The following is a 14,995-nucleotide window of genomic DNA, read 5'->3' as shown; positions in this document are numbered from 1 at the left end:
GGGTTTCATTTTGTTTCATTTTTGGTTTTTACTTTGTTTTGCTTTCTGTTTTTTGTTTTACTGGGCCCATTACTGTCCAGGTGAAAAACTATATATCCCAGACTCCTTTGCAACAAAATGTGGTTTTAAGATTAAGTCTGGCCAAGGAGATGTGTATTAGACCTTTATAAGTTACTTGCAGGGAGTCTCCTTAAAACAGAAGGGGCTCGATCCTCTGCTTCTTGTCTTTCTCCATCCTGCCATCTGGATCAACTGAGGAACTGCTGAATAAAATTTTAGCAGCCCCCTAGGATCATCAAAACAAGAGCAACAGCCTGAAGGAGGCTGGGTCTCCCATGAATCCATGAAGCAAGCCTCCCATTCTACCACTTCATTGCCTGCTTACGGACTTCTTTTATGTGAAGAAAACTTCCATTTTACATCACCATTATTTGGGGTTGCCCTATCCTATAGAGAGAAACTAAATTTTAATTAATGATCAGGCTGGCTGAGACAATCTAGATAGGAATTAGAAGAGGATTTTAAAGAGAAACAGGCATGCATCGAAATGCAGGAAGTAAAACTTTTGTCCATTCATTCATTCATTCAACATGGATGGAACATCAATATAAGAAATTCATAGCCTGGGGGGCGCTTGGGTGGCTCAGTATGTTAAGCATCCCACTCTTGATTTTGGCTCAGGTCATGATCTCAGGGTGGTGACATAAAACCCCCCTCTCCCCACCTCCCCCCATGGGACTCCTCACTGGGGGGTGGGGGGGTGCTGCTTGAGATTCTGTCCCTCTCCCCCCTCCCCTCCCACTTGCCTCTTTCTCTCAAATAAATCTTTTTTAAAAAAATTCATAGCCTGACACATGGTAAGGGCTCAATATGATGTTAATGGTGATAGTAATTTGGATAAACCAATAGTCCTTTAAGATTTGACAAGATCTACACTGCTAAAAAAGGTATTCAACAATGTGATACGTATATTTAAATGAATGAATGAAACCACCTTCCAGCACAGATTTTTTGATATGTAAACTCAGCATTTTTGTGGCTCAAAGAGCAGTGTGATGAGGGGAAAGGCTTTATTATCCACATTACTGCTCCTCTAAACCAATACTTTCGCCAAGGTAATATCTATGAAGGCATTTTTGAAAAGAATGATACAGTATGAAAACATATAGTACAATTAAGTTATTAATAATCAAAAATTTACTTTAGCAATTTCTATATATAACATATATATATTAACCTCGTTCTATCTACAAATACTTAGGTACTAGGAACTGATACTCTTTCCTTTTCTCATCCAATCTCCTATGGCATTTTAACTCGATGAAGTCAGTTTGATATTCAACTCAAAGCCCTCATGATTACTAATCCATAGGTTGCAGAAAAAGGAGAATCCAAACTACCTATTGTAACTAAATAGTTTAGTTATTGGAACTCCACAACACTATGGGGTACTAAATCATGGGACACTGCCTTTGGCTCTAATTTACAGAAATTTATATAAAGAGAGAAAGTCAGGAACATGGAAATAAGGAAATGAATAGTATTACCTCAAGTATTTCTCAAGCTATGACACTGATGTAGTTCTGGGATACACAAACAGATTTAAGAAAAGGCTGTGAAGAACTTCGTTATACTATAAAGACAACAAATTTTTAAATCAAATATCCTAAGGCAATCTCAAAGAGTAATGTAAGAATAGAGAACACGATTTCAAATGCAAGAGAACTTTTTCTTTACAAAAATATATAATACCTTCCATTTTAAAGAACAGAGAACAACGTAGACTGGTCTCAACTCTTCAAACATTAAATCAGTAGTACTAGAATTGCTTTTTCAAAAGGGTTTCAATTATGGCAGAAGATGGAAGATACCTGATCCTGGATATATGAAACCCAAGTGCTCCAAAGGTACCTGGAAATCCTGAAGTTAAGTACGAAGAGAAATTGATACAAACAGGATCCTAAGAAGATAGGATAATTAAATACAGCACGGTACATGAAAGGGACCCAGGAAAAGAAAATTAACATTAGGTAAAAACTAAGGAAATTTGAATAAATGATGCAACCAATAATAAACTAATAATAATGTATTAATATTGATTCATTAATTATATGGGAATTCTCTTTACTATTTCAATTTTCTGTAAATATAAAACTGTTTTAAAAAAAAAAGTCTATAAATTTTTTAAAGTCCTGGAGCAAGGAAAAGAGAACTAAAAACTATTCCATAAAGTAATGATTCGGCAATTACTCCAACAAGGGTCATTAGAGCCCAAAAGTCTGTTTGGACTTCAGGTATAAAGCCAAGAAAAAAGCCCACTGCAACAGAAGGCAAAGATAATTCTATTTCATCTTGGAGAACCATATTATATCAAGATTTTCTTTTAGTTAAGAAGTACAAGGACAATAGAACAGCAAATACCAAGAAATCCAATTTCTTTTTATTTCAGAATTCCAAAATTTAAATCCAATTTAAACAGAAAAAGAAAACATTTCACCAATTTCCCTCCCCACCATACCCACCTCTGGCAACCACCAATCTGTTCTCTGTATCTATAGGTTTTGTTTTGTTTTACATTTCATATATAGAACACCTCATACAGGATTTTTCTTTTGCTTATTTAATTTAGCGTAATGACCTCAAGGTCCATCCATGTTGCAGCAAATGACAAGATTTCATTCTATTTTATAGCTGAATAATTACATTATAGATATATAATATATACATATATACATATATAATATACATATGTATGCATACACACCAAAATTTATCCATTCATCCATCAATGGACACTTAGGTTGCTTCCCTATTTTGGCTATTGCAAATAATGCTGCAATAAAAATGGAGATGTTTATAGCTGTTTAAATTATAAATCAGTGCTTTAGTTGTCTTTGGATAAATACCCAGAAGTGGAATTGCTGGGTCTATTGTAGCTCTATTCTTAATTTTCTGAGGAATCTCCATACCATTTTCCACAATGGCTGCACCAATTTATATTGCGACCAACATGCAAGAGAGTCCCTTTTCTCCACATCCTCATCAACACTTGTTATTTCTTATCTTTTTGATAATAGCCATTCTAACAGGCACAAGGTCATCATCTTACGGTAGTTTTGATTTGCATTTCCCTGATGATTATTGACATTTACCATCTTTTCATGTACCTGTTGGTCATCCAAGAGTCTTCTCTTGAAAAGGTCTATTAAAGGGTACCTAGTTGGCTCAGTTGGTAGAACATGTGACTCTTGATCTCAGGATTCTGAGTTTGAGCCCCATGTTGGGTGTAGAGTTTACTTAAAATATAAACTCTAAAAAAAAAAAAAAAAAATAGAAAAAGGTCTTCTACCCATTTCTTCATTGGATTTTTTTTTGCTATTGAATTGTACAAATTCTTTGTATATTTTGGATATTAGTCCCTTATCAGATATAAGATTTGCAATTGTTTTCTCCCATTCAGTAGGCTGTCTTTTCATTTTGGTGATGCTATCCTTTGCTGTACAGCTTTTTAGATTGATGTCCCAACTCATGCTTTTGGTATCAGATTCAAAAATCAACACCAAGACCTATGTCAAGGAGCTTACTGCCTATGTTTTCTTCTAGGAGTTTTATGGTTTCAGGTCTTATGTTCAAATCTCTAATCCTTTTTGAGTTTATTTTTTTTGTATAGTGTAAGATAGTGGTCCAGTTTTATTCCTTTGCTTGTGGATGTCCATTTTCCTTACACCATTTATTGAAGAGACTGCATTTTCCCCATCTGTATATTCATGGCTCCTTTGTCATCAATTAATGACCATATATGTATGGATTTATTTCTGAGCTCTCTAATGTGTTCTATTGACTTATGTGTCTGTTTTTATGCCAATACGATACTGTTTTAATTACCATAGCTCTGTAATATATTTTGAAATCAGAGATTGTGATGTATCCAGCTTTGTTCTTTATCAAAATTGCTTTGGCTATGCGGGGTCTTTTGTGCTTCTGCAAAATTTAGGATAGTCTGTTCTATTTCTGTGAAAAATGCCTTTGGAATTTTGATAGGGATTGCATTAAATCTGTACATTGTTTTGAGTCGGATGGACCTTTTAACAATATTAACTCTTCTAGTCCATGAGCATGGAATATCTTTCCATTTGTGTCTTCTTCAGTTTCTTTCATCAATGTCTTACAGTTTCCAATATACAGATCTTTCACCTCCTTGGTTAAATTTATTCCTAGGTAACTTTATTCTTTTTGATGAAATTGTGAATGGGATTATTCTCTGAATTTCTCTGATAGTTCATTATTAGTGTATAGAAATGAAGTAATTTTTGTGTACTGATTTTTAATCCTGCAACTTTTACTGAATTTGTTTATTAGTCCTAACAGTTTTTTGGTAGCGTCTTTATGGTTTTCTATATATAATATCACATCATTTGCAAATTTTGATAATTTTACTTCTTCCTTTCCAACTTGGATGCCTTTATTTCTTTTTCAAGAAGCCTAACTGCCATGTCTAGAACTTCCAGTATTATGTCGAACGTAAGTGGCAAGAATGGGCATCCCTGTCTTGTTCCTGACCTTAGAAGAAAAGCTTTCAGCTTTTCACAGTTGAGGGTGGTGTTACTTGTCATATATGGCCTTTATTATGTTGAAGTGTTTCCTCTATCCCCACTTTCTTGAGTTTTTATATAAATGGATGTTAAATTTTGTCAAATCCTTTTTCTTCATCTTATTGAGATGATCTTAGGATTTTTATCCTTCATTTTGTTAATGTGGTGTGCCATGTTAACTGATCTATGGATGAACCATCCTTCCATTTCTGGAATAAATCCCACTTGATCACCGTGTATGATCCTTTAATACATAGTTGAATTCGATGTGCTAATATTTTATTGAGGATTTTTACATCTATGTCTATCAGGGATATTAGCCTGTAATTTTCCTTTCTTGTGGCATCCTTGTCTGGTTTTGGTGTTAGGGTAATGCTGGCCTTGTAAAATGAGTTTGGAAGAACTCCCTCCTCTATTTTTTCTAAGATTTCTAGAAGGATTGATATTAACTTTCTTTGATTGTTTAACTGTGAAGCCATTCTGGTCCTGGACTTTTGTCGGGAGGTTTTTGAGTCCTGAGTCAATCTTCTTACTAGTAATTGATTGGTTCACATTTTGTATTTCATCATTATTCAGTCTTGGTAGATTTTATGTTTCTAGGAATTGACCTATTTCTTTTAGGTTGTCCAGTTTGTTGGCATATAGTTGTTCACAGTAGTCTCTTATCCTCTGTATTTGTGGTACCAGCTGTAACATCTTCTTTCATTTCTGATTCTATTTGAGTCCTCTTTTTTTTCTTGGTGAGTCTATCTAAAGGCTTATCAATTGTTTATCTTCTCAAAGAATGAGCTCTTTCATTGATCTTTTCTGTTGTCTTTTTTAGTCTCCATTTCATTTATTTCTGTTCTAGTCTTAGTTAATTCCTTCCTTCTACTAACCTTGGGCTTCACTTTTTCTTCTTTTTCTAGTTTTTTGAGATGTAGTTAGGTTGCTTGAGACTTTGTTTCTTAAGGTAGGCATTCATCATTATGAACTTCCCTCTTTGAACTGCTTGTCCTGCATCCCATAAATTTTGTTATGTTACATTTCCATTTTCATATATCTCAAGGTGTTTCTCTTTTGATTTCTTCTTTGGCTCATTGTTCAGTAGCATGTTACTTAATCTCTATGCACTGTGAATTTTTCAGTTTTCTTCATGTAATTTCTAGTTTGACACCATTGTGGTCAGAAAAGCAACTTGATATAATTTCAATCATTTTAAATTTATTAAAACTTGTTTTGTGACCTAACATATGATTTATCTTGGAAAATGTTCCATGTACATTTGAGGAAAACGTGTATTCTGTTTCTTTTCCATAAAACATTCTATACATATAAGTACAACTAACATGTCCTTCAAAGCCAATGTTTCCTTATTGATTTTCTGTCTGGATGATCTATCCATTGATATAAGTGGGGTACTAAATCCCCCAACTCTTTATCATATTGCTATTTCTCACTTTGGATCTGTTAATATACATAAAGAGGTAGATCCTATTCACATCTCTAAATCAATTATTTCAAAAATGTAGTCTTACAGCTCAGGTGGTAAAAGGTTTATGTTTTTTTTTTTTTTTCTTCATTGAAAAAGAAACTAAGACTTAATGATATTTAACATGTAGAGGAGCACTAGTACTTCACTTGTCCTTGCAGTAGATGATCATGAGTTATCTATTATAAATGAGATTTCCTAAGGAAGAAGTGTTAGCTCCACACAAAGGCATAAGCAGTGCACTCTTACTCACTGCTCTCTCAATATATTATGAATGATGCAGTTTACCTGTGCCCAGTAAAGTAAAATGACACATTTTTACATGAACTAATCTTCACAAATGGCTGAGTAGCTTAAAAATATTCTTCAACACATACTGAAGAGAATACAAATTCTGCAAAAGCATAATTGTATGTGAAGACGACAGAATTAATCATTCTTACCCCCTAAAACTAGCTCTTAAGCTTCAAATACAATCTTACCAGTTCTGAGAAGGCCCTGGTGAATGGAGGGAGGGAGGAAAAAGGGGAAAGAGGGAAAGAATGATATGAAAAGGAAGAAAGGAGAGAAGGAAAAAAGGATGATAGTAAGATATAAACTGTGGATTTACATCAATTACCACAAATGAATAAATCTACCCTTAAGTATATAAAGTAGTAGATATCAACTTCATTGTATATCAGCATCACAGATTTTTTAAAAAAACCAATCTCCTTCCCTAGAAATTCTGATTCAACATGCTGGCAGTTGGGCCTGTGCATGATATCATGATTTTTTCAAAACCACCATAAGAGAGTCTAATAGGTAATCAAAGTTGAGAACCACTTGTATGGTGCCTTGAGATATTAACTAATGGTAGTAGAAAGCCATAATTAATAGCATCATTTTTTTTTTTAAGTAAGCTGCATGCTAGGCCAATATGGGATTTAACTCATGACCCTAAGATCAAGACCTGAGCTGAGATCAACAGTTGGACATTCAAATGACAGCCCCGAATAGCATCATTATTTTTAAATACTGTTTATTTCATATTTATAATATTTTTAATTGCTGTTTTCTAAAATTTTTATGTATCACAATGATTATTTGTAACTTTATTAATATAAATTGGGTTTTTCTTTAACCAATATGGTATGAGATCAAAAAAGGATTGAAGACCAGCACTCTAAATGAAAATACATTGACATAAAACACAATTTGCAATAGAAAAAAATTACTGAAATGCATTAGCAAGTTATCAAGTGTTTAATGATAGATCTCTGTTTAAAAAAATTTACTGGAAATCAGATAAAATTGAGTATTAGACAAAACATATGCCAGTCATTAAATGTAACAGCTATGTTGTCAGAGGACCCAGGACCACTATTACAAATCTCATCCCTAAAAGTATTTCAGTTAAACAATAAAAACTCTAGGGTACTGAATTTTATTTTCATATTGTACAAACTTCTATATTTAAGAGCAAGATTTTTTTTCCAAGTGTGCACAGGGAAATCAAAACTGTCAAGTCAATTCATTCTTTGAGGAAATAAATTGCATGTGGAAAAAGCAGAACTGTTAAAAAGCTCTGAATATTTCATACCAGTATATTAAAATCATCAAATTAGCAATGAACTAAGCATTGGTAAGTCATATATAAGAAACTGCTTCAGAGAAAGTAAGGAGTAGACATAAACAGATACTTCCCTGAGAAATTCCTTGCTCTACCTACCAAGAGTGACCAGTCAATATGCCCCAGTTGCACTAGAATAATAATAAATTGTGCCCCCTTCCATGAGCAAAGGGCCCTGGTTTAAGGAATAAGTTAGATGGTCTTTCTGCCATCTACCTTCACTTCTACCCCATCTCTTTGTTTCAGTCTTCAGCAAAACTCACTTCAATGAAGTTTTCAACCCACCACCTCCTGGAAATAACTATTGTCTCAGTCATCAGTGACCTTCTATTCTAAAATTCAACAGCTAAATACAGTTATTCCATTGTGTGTGTGTATATATATACATATATGTAAATATATACACCATAATTCTTTATCAATTCATCCATCAATAGACACTTAGGTTACTTCCATATCTTGGGTATTATAAATAATGCTGCAACAAATGTGGAGGTGTTTATGTTTTTCTGAATTAGTATTTTTGTTTTTGAATAAATACCCAGAAATTGGATTGCTAGGTCATCTGGTAATTCTATTCTTAATTTTGCAAGGAAACTCCATACTGTTTTCAATAGTGGCTGCACCAATTTATATTGCCACCAACAGTACATAAGGGTTCCCTGTTCTCCATAGATTTGCAATTGTTTTCTCCCATTCAGTAGGTTGTCTTTTCATTTTGGTGATGCTATCCTTCACTGTACAGCTTTTTAGTTTGATGTCCCAACTAATGCTTTGCTTTCAGATTCAAAAAAATCATCACCAAGACCAATGTCAAGGAGCTTACTGCCTATGTTTTCTTCATGAGTTTTATAGTTTCAGGTCTTACGTTTAAGTCTAATCCGTTTTGAGTTTATTTTTTGTATATGATACAAGATAGTGGTCCCTTTTTATTCTTTTGCATGTGGCTGTCCAGTTTTCCCAACATTATTTATTGAAGAGACTGTCCTTCCCCCATTTTATATTCATGGCTTCTTTGTCATGAATTAATTGACTACATAAGCATGGGTTTATTTCTGGGCTCCTTATTCTTTCCACTGACCCTTTTGTCTGTTTTTATGCTAATACCATATCATTTTGATTACTACAGCTTTCTAATATAATTTGAAATCAGGGAATGTGATGCCTTGAGCTTTTTCTTAAGATTACTTTCACTCTTGAAGGTCTTTCATGGTTCCATACAAGTTTTGGTTTGTTCGTTCTATTTCTGTGAAAAATGGCATTGGAATTTTGATAGGGATTGCATTAAATCTGTATGTTCCCCTGGATAGAATAGGAATTTTAATATTAATTCTTCTAATCCATGAGCATGGAATTTCTTTCCATTCGTGTCTTCTCCACTTTCATCACAGTACTATAGTTTTCAGTGCACATGTCTTTTACCTCCTTGGTTAAATTTATTCCTAGGCTTTTTATTCCTCTTGATGCAACTGTAAATGGAATGGTTTCCTTAATGTCTCTGATAGTTCATTATTAGGGGGAAAAACAGATTTTTGTGTATTGATTTTGTATCCTACAACTTTACTGAATTTATTAGTTCTAACAGTTTTTTGATGGAGTCTTTAGACTTTTATATACATAATATGTCATTTTGAAATTGTGACTGTTTGACAGCTGCCTCTCCAATTTGGATGCCTTTTATATATTTTTCTTGCCTAATTGCTCTGGCTAGCACTTCCAATACTATATTGAGTAAATGGTATCTTGATAATTATAAATTAAGAAAAATCTAAAGAAACTGGAAATACTCTGCAGAAGTGCAACTAAATAGTTTGGAAATATTTTTTATGAGATTAAGGCTTTTCAAGTTAAATGGAGGTTTCTATTTAGTACCTATTTAGGGAATTAAAAAATCCACATATTACACCAGAGAGGCCTACAAACCTTGTTCTATATCTAGTTATTATCTTTCAACCTTCAGGTTAAAAGTATATTTAGATTCTGAAAGGTTTAAATCAGTTTCTATGAAGAGCATGGCCTCCCACAATGCAACCATAATGGTTCTGTCCAAGTTTGATGCTCCTCATAGTACAAAAACTGTCCCTAAAAACAAAATGCTCCTGATAAATTCTCACAGGAATCCACTATGCCAGAAATGCATTTTACACCCAGTAAGCTTCTGTTGTGTAAGTAGGGGGAATAGGAAAGGGAAGTCTAAAAATCTCTAAGTCTTTCTGGACATAAAAGAAAAGGCCACACCAAGAAATATTTTTTTTCCCCCACTTTTGCAAAGGTTAGCCTAAATATACTTGTTCCCAAAAAACATTCTCACTATAACCCAAATGAAGAAAGCTGAATTCTTCATGTTGGAACACTGACACCTTTCAAGTTGCTGACAGAATTCAAAGCTGCTCCATCAACGGCCCTTTGCCCTGCTGACCTGGGCTACAATAAACTGTGTTTCCCCGTCAATCAATAAATCAATCACTGCCTAGCAAACTGTAGATGTAGTGTCATAACCTTAAGGGTTCATCATGAAATACTAAAAAATTATAGTCCCTCACATTGGTTTTGACATGTTGACAGCTAGGTTCACAACAGTACTCACACCTGAAAGGTCAGTTCATAACATTTTCTGAAGGCAGAATCCATTTAAGTTTGGCACATGCTTCTAAAACAGAAGGCCTACCTTTTATCCCTAGGCTACTCCTGCAACCTCAACTATTTCTAATTACCTCAAAAGGCACAGAATCCCTTTAACTGGCCATCAGTGAAGGCCAACAAGGTTCAACATGCCAATAAATACTCCCTTTCTTAATACCTTCTCTAGATTTTCTATTTGGGCTTGATTAGGTACCATGAGAATTACCTGGAGGTTGGGGTGTGGGGCTTCATATGTAGCAATATTATAAATAATGACAGTATAGAGAACTTTTAATATTCCTTACACAGGATTTTTGACTCAAAGGAATACCAATATTTATAATCAAAGTAAGTCCAAATTAAGCTAAATTGGGATATATTCAAACCACAGTCTGATATTCTCTGAGGCCTCTAGTTGCAGAGAAAACAAGTGACGTTTATTTGGAGTTCCAGAGTTTCCTAGGCACGGAGTCAATGTCCTTCTCAAATGGACACTGATTACATAGCACACAATCAGGTCATCAAAGCACTTCTGAATAAGTCTTTTTGTTCACTCTTTAATAAAATAAATAAAAAGAAATACACAGATTTTAATTCCAGAGAATCATGTACCATGAAATAATTCTGATGACACACACACAGTCCATCACATCAGGAGGCAAAACCACAGTGGAAGAAATCTTACTAAACTCAAGATAAATACACACTTTTAGCTCATGAACACTGTGGGCTTTTAAAGAATTCAAGAGGAACTTCTATCAGTAGGCAGAGCTTTGACAACAAATGACCTGCACTAGGACAAGGGTAAACATTCTCACATGCTAACAACTAACACTTCAGTGGCCTTTACGCAGGTCCAAGTAAAGTAAACAGGTCAGATTTCTCAACTTCTGGCTTTTCTCTTTTTCACAGAAATGATATATACACAAAAGAATCTATAAGCAAAGCTATCTAAAGGTTTGCTTTTGTTTTTAATAGAGAAAGAAGAGAAACAATGCATTAGCATAGATTTATGCTGTGTCCCACAGAGTAGGACAGCTCTATATCCTTCAATACCAATCTCCAAGATAAAGGTAGAAAAAGGTGCTAAATGAATACGTTATACAACCATTTATGTGAACATTTTATTAAGAAAATATATACGTATATTTTTGCAAATGCCAAGCATATCCATCAAAGAGGAAAGGTGTTAGAACACAAAAATAGAAGGGAGCATTAATTTTATCTGTTAATCTTCTATGTCTTATAAATCTAGCACCTCGTGCTTATATAGGATTTTTATTTTTTTATTATTATTTTTTTTATTTTTATTTTTTTAAAGATTTTATTTATTTGACAGAGAGAGAGATAGCGAAAGCAGGAACACAAGCAGGGGGAGTGGGAGAGGGAGAAGCAGGCCTCCCGCGGAGCAGGGAGCCCGATATGGGGCTCGATCCCAGGACCCTGGGATCATGACCTGAGCCGAAGGCAGACGCTTAACGACTGAGCCACCCAGGTGCCCCTATATAGGATTTTTAAAAAGGGAAATAAAATTTTAACCAATGGAAAGAAAAGAACATGCCAGGCAAAATCCCCCTCCCCAAAAGATGTTGGCCAACAATCATTGACTACCACACTGGAATAGAACAGAATTACTAAAATAGTGCATTATTTGAGTTTTAGAGTAAAAATGAAAAGGAGATTATTTGTGGACTATCTAGCAATCTTTCCTCCCAAAACTAACAAGTAAATTACACTATTTAAACTGAGTGTTTTTAAGTGCTTGTTAAGAAGCTGGGGAAGGTGACTTACAACCAGATTCTCAGGACCGCAAATAAAGATGCAACTCACTCTACTTTATAGAACAGAACGTAGGGTTTTTTTCCCCCCAGCACTGAAATATGTCATAGAAAACTCGGGAAATACTTGTTCTTCAAAGCTTAGGGTAAGATTTTTATGTATCAGTGTTATATTTAAGATACACCCAAGTCCTAATTCTGTTAGTATTTTCCTACTGTTCTCACAAAGAACTTTTCTCTTCAATAGCTACACAAAACCAGTAAAGGAAACCTCATTGAAAACGGAGTGGGGAGCTCTGCAGGGGCGCTCTAGCGCACGTGTGCTCGCGGTGCCCGCCCCCGCTCCTCTCACACTCGGCCTGCAATTCCAGCAGAAAGACGGAAGGTTAAGAATTATTTTGACAAGGGAGGGCACTTTTCACACAGGAATTTTATTTCCTGCCTTTTAGAAAAAGAAGGGAAGATCCCTCCCTGCCCCAGCAACAAGGCACTAACCACCTCCTGCAGCCAGCGAGAAACCAAAACTTCGAACTCTTATTCTTCTCCAGTGAAATTCCATTCAAAGTAACTCTCCCCAATTTTCTCCTTAAACCTAGTAAAAGCTGACCTTGCCTTTGTCTCTTCAGACTTGCCCATAGTTCACCATAGTTTACTTGTCCCCAATTGCAATTTCTCTGCCATTCCCTGATAAACTCATTTTGCTGGTAAAGTAACTGGCTATTTTATTTTTAAGGTTGACATTTGCCAGAAATGAACATAGAAAAAGGTGTAATAAGCTAAAAACCAATTATCTTAGGAGAATGAGAATCAAAAGGGGAGAGAGAAATCATTAACTTTTTCTGTATTTGCCTTTATATCATATAAATGCTGAAACCAACTCTGCACTCCGTTCAAAAGCTCTTCAAGGAGGAGGTTGGGAGGGGGAATTTGTGAGCAAAACTAGCAGATTAAATCAGATTAGAAACTGAAAACAGGCTGGGATACACCTCAAAATGATAGTTCTGTTCTATTAGAAAAGAAGTTGACAAAGGCAGGTGGGGTGTAGCACCAACCACATGCTAGTTAGAAGAAAGCAATCTTTGCATTTTGATTCATTTATTCACAAATTCATTTAGTATTTGTTTACCAAACTTTATAAAGGATTTTAACAACATGCACAATCCACTTTTTAAGTAAAGAGCTGCAGCACTTAAATTAGAACAACCTAGTGGTTCAACAGGGAAAACAAAGGGGTTTCCCACTTAGATGAAAATGGAAGATACAGATGGTAATCAATGTCCTGCCTCACACCGTATGGTTAAATTAATTCTAGAAGAGTGTATACCATATACACAGTAATTTTATGGGATAACTATACCATTTTATGGTATCTAACTATACATGGTATATACATCTATATATGATATATATATATAGTTATGAAACTTACATAGTTATGAAACTATAAAACTAATATAAAACTGAAGAAATTTATCTAAAGATCAAGAGAAGAAAAATTTTCTAGGTCAGTGTGCAAAGCAAGAAATCATAACCGAGGGACGCCTGGGTGGCACGGTCGCTTAAGTGTCCAACTGTCCAACTCTTGGTTTTGGCTCAAGTGTGATCTCAGGGTCATGAGATTGGGCCCGTGTCGGGCTCCATGCTCAGCACGGAGTCTGCTTAGGACTCTCTCTTTCAAATAAATAAATAAATCTTAAAAGAAAAAAAAGAAAAGAAAAGAAAGAAGTTAACCAAAAACACTGGTATCATTACTAGGCTCAGGTTTTGAAGGCCAGGCTCTGTGCTCATTTCCATATATCCTGCACCAAGCAAAATGCCTGGCACACAGAGGTGTTCAGTAACATTGACCAAATATGTAAGCGACTGCAGAGCATATCCCGTTTTGGCAGGGGCTGTGTCAGGCCCTAGGTTTTCCAGTTACCATCTCAACTCCTCGTGGGTTCTAGTCTCCTGGCCTGGTCCAGACTGGTTCCCTATTCTGTGGACATGCCAGGCACCTTCATAGATCTCATGTCTTTGTTCGTGGTTCTCCTTTTGCCTTAAATGCTCTTCAGAATAACACAGTGGTTAAGAACATCAACTTTAGAATCCCACAGACATAGTTCAAATCCCAGTTTTGTCATTTTTTACCTGTGTGACTTTGAGATATTTGAGAAATTTAACATGTCTGAGTCCATAAAGTGTGGGCTATAATAATGGGAGATTCAGTGAAAAAAAAAATATATATATATATGAAGAGCGTAGTATGGTGTCTGAACAAAATAAATACTCAAACATAGCTGTCTACTCTGGAAAAGACCTACTTATTTTTCAAAACTTAGAGAAAATATTTTACTCCTTTTCCCTACCTCTTGCTCTCTTTTCCCCACTAATCTCATCTATAAACCGTAGTATTTAATTCTTTTTACTAATAGTTACACATTTCTCTTTCAGTAACAGGTTATATACTTTAGGCATGAAGAAAAAAATTTACTTATCCCTTTTATTTTCAAAATTGAGCATAGACCCTGGCACAAATAAGTCTCGAAATAAGTGTTCTATAATATGAACTTAAAAAACCCCTCATTGTGTTGTTTCCTGTATCACTGAAGAGTTACCCCCAGAACTCAACACATGCACACATGCTCACAAACTTACCCATCATAATTTTAGAGTGTTCTAACTTTCCAGTTAATCTTTAAGACTTCCTAGGTCTTATAAAATTGCTTCTAATAACATCAGAACCTGTATGAACAGAAACAGAAGTCTTAGAATTGTTTTTTTAATGTGAGGAACAAACCATGAGAGGCTCAATATAGGTGTCCCTCATTTAATGAACCCTATGTTCCAGTTCTAAATCAGCTACAAACTGATTTCTATTTCTTTGGCATTCATTATAAAATAAGACATTGGTGCTCAAATCTCCAAAGAGTTACATGCC

General features: G+C 34.9%; 1 protein-coding gene across 6 annotated transcripts in view; it reads right to left on the bottom strand.

The window, feature by feature from the left end:
• Window positions 1-14,995, bottom strand: part of TPK1 (thiamin pyrophosphokinase 1) — a 325,993-nt gene that overhangs the window by 265,287 nt on the left and 45,711 nt on the right. For 2 of the 6 annotated variants that reach the window (XM_032401398.1, XM_032401399.1), the window contains exon 2: window positions 14,713-14,799. The exons of the other annotated variants lie outside the window; for them this stretch is intronic. In XM_032401398.1, coding sequence (XP_032257289.1) covers window positions 14,713-14,719 — 7 coding nt within the window. In that variant the 5' untranslated portion in view covers window positions 14,720-14,799. The remainder of the gene's footprint in view (window positions 1-14,712; window positions 14,800-14,995) is intronic. 6 annotated transcript variants of the gene reach the window in all.

Source organism: Phoca vitulina, unplaced genomic scaffold, assembly GCF_004348235.1.
Source record: "Phoca vitulina isolate PV1807 unplaced genomic scaffold, GSC_HSeal_1.0 scaffold4, whole genome shotgun sequence".
Classification (NCBI taxonomy): domain Eukaryota; kingdom Metazoa; phylum Chordata; class Mammalia; order Carnivora; family Phocidae; genus Phoca; species Phoca vitulina.
The sequence above is the reverse complement of the archived record's forward strand: the minus strand, read 5'-3'. Positions and strand labels throughout refer to the sequence as shown.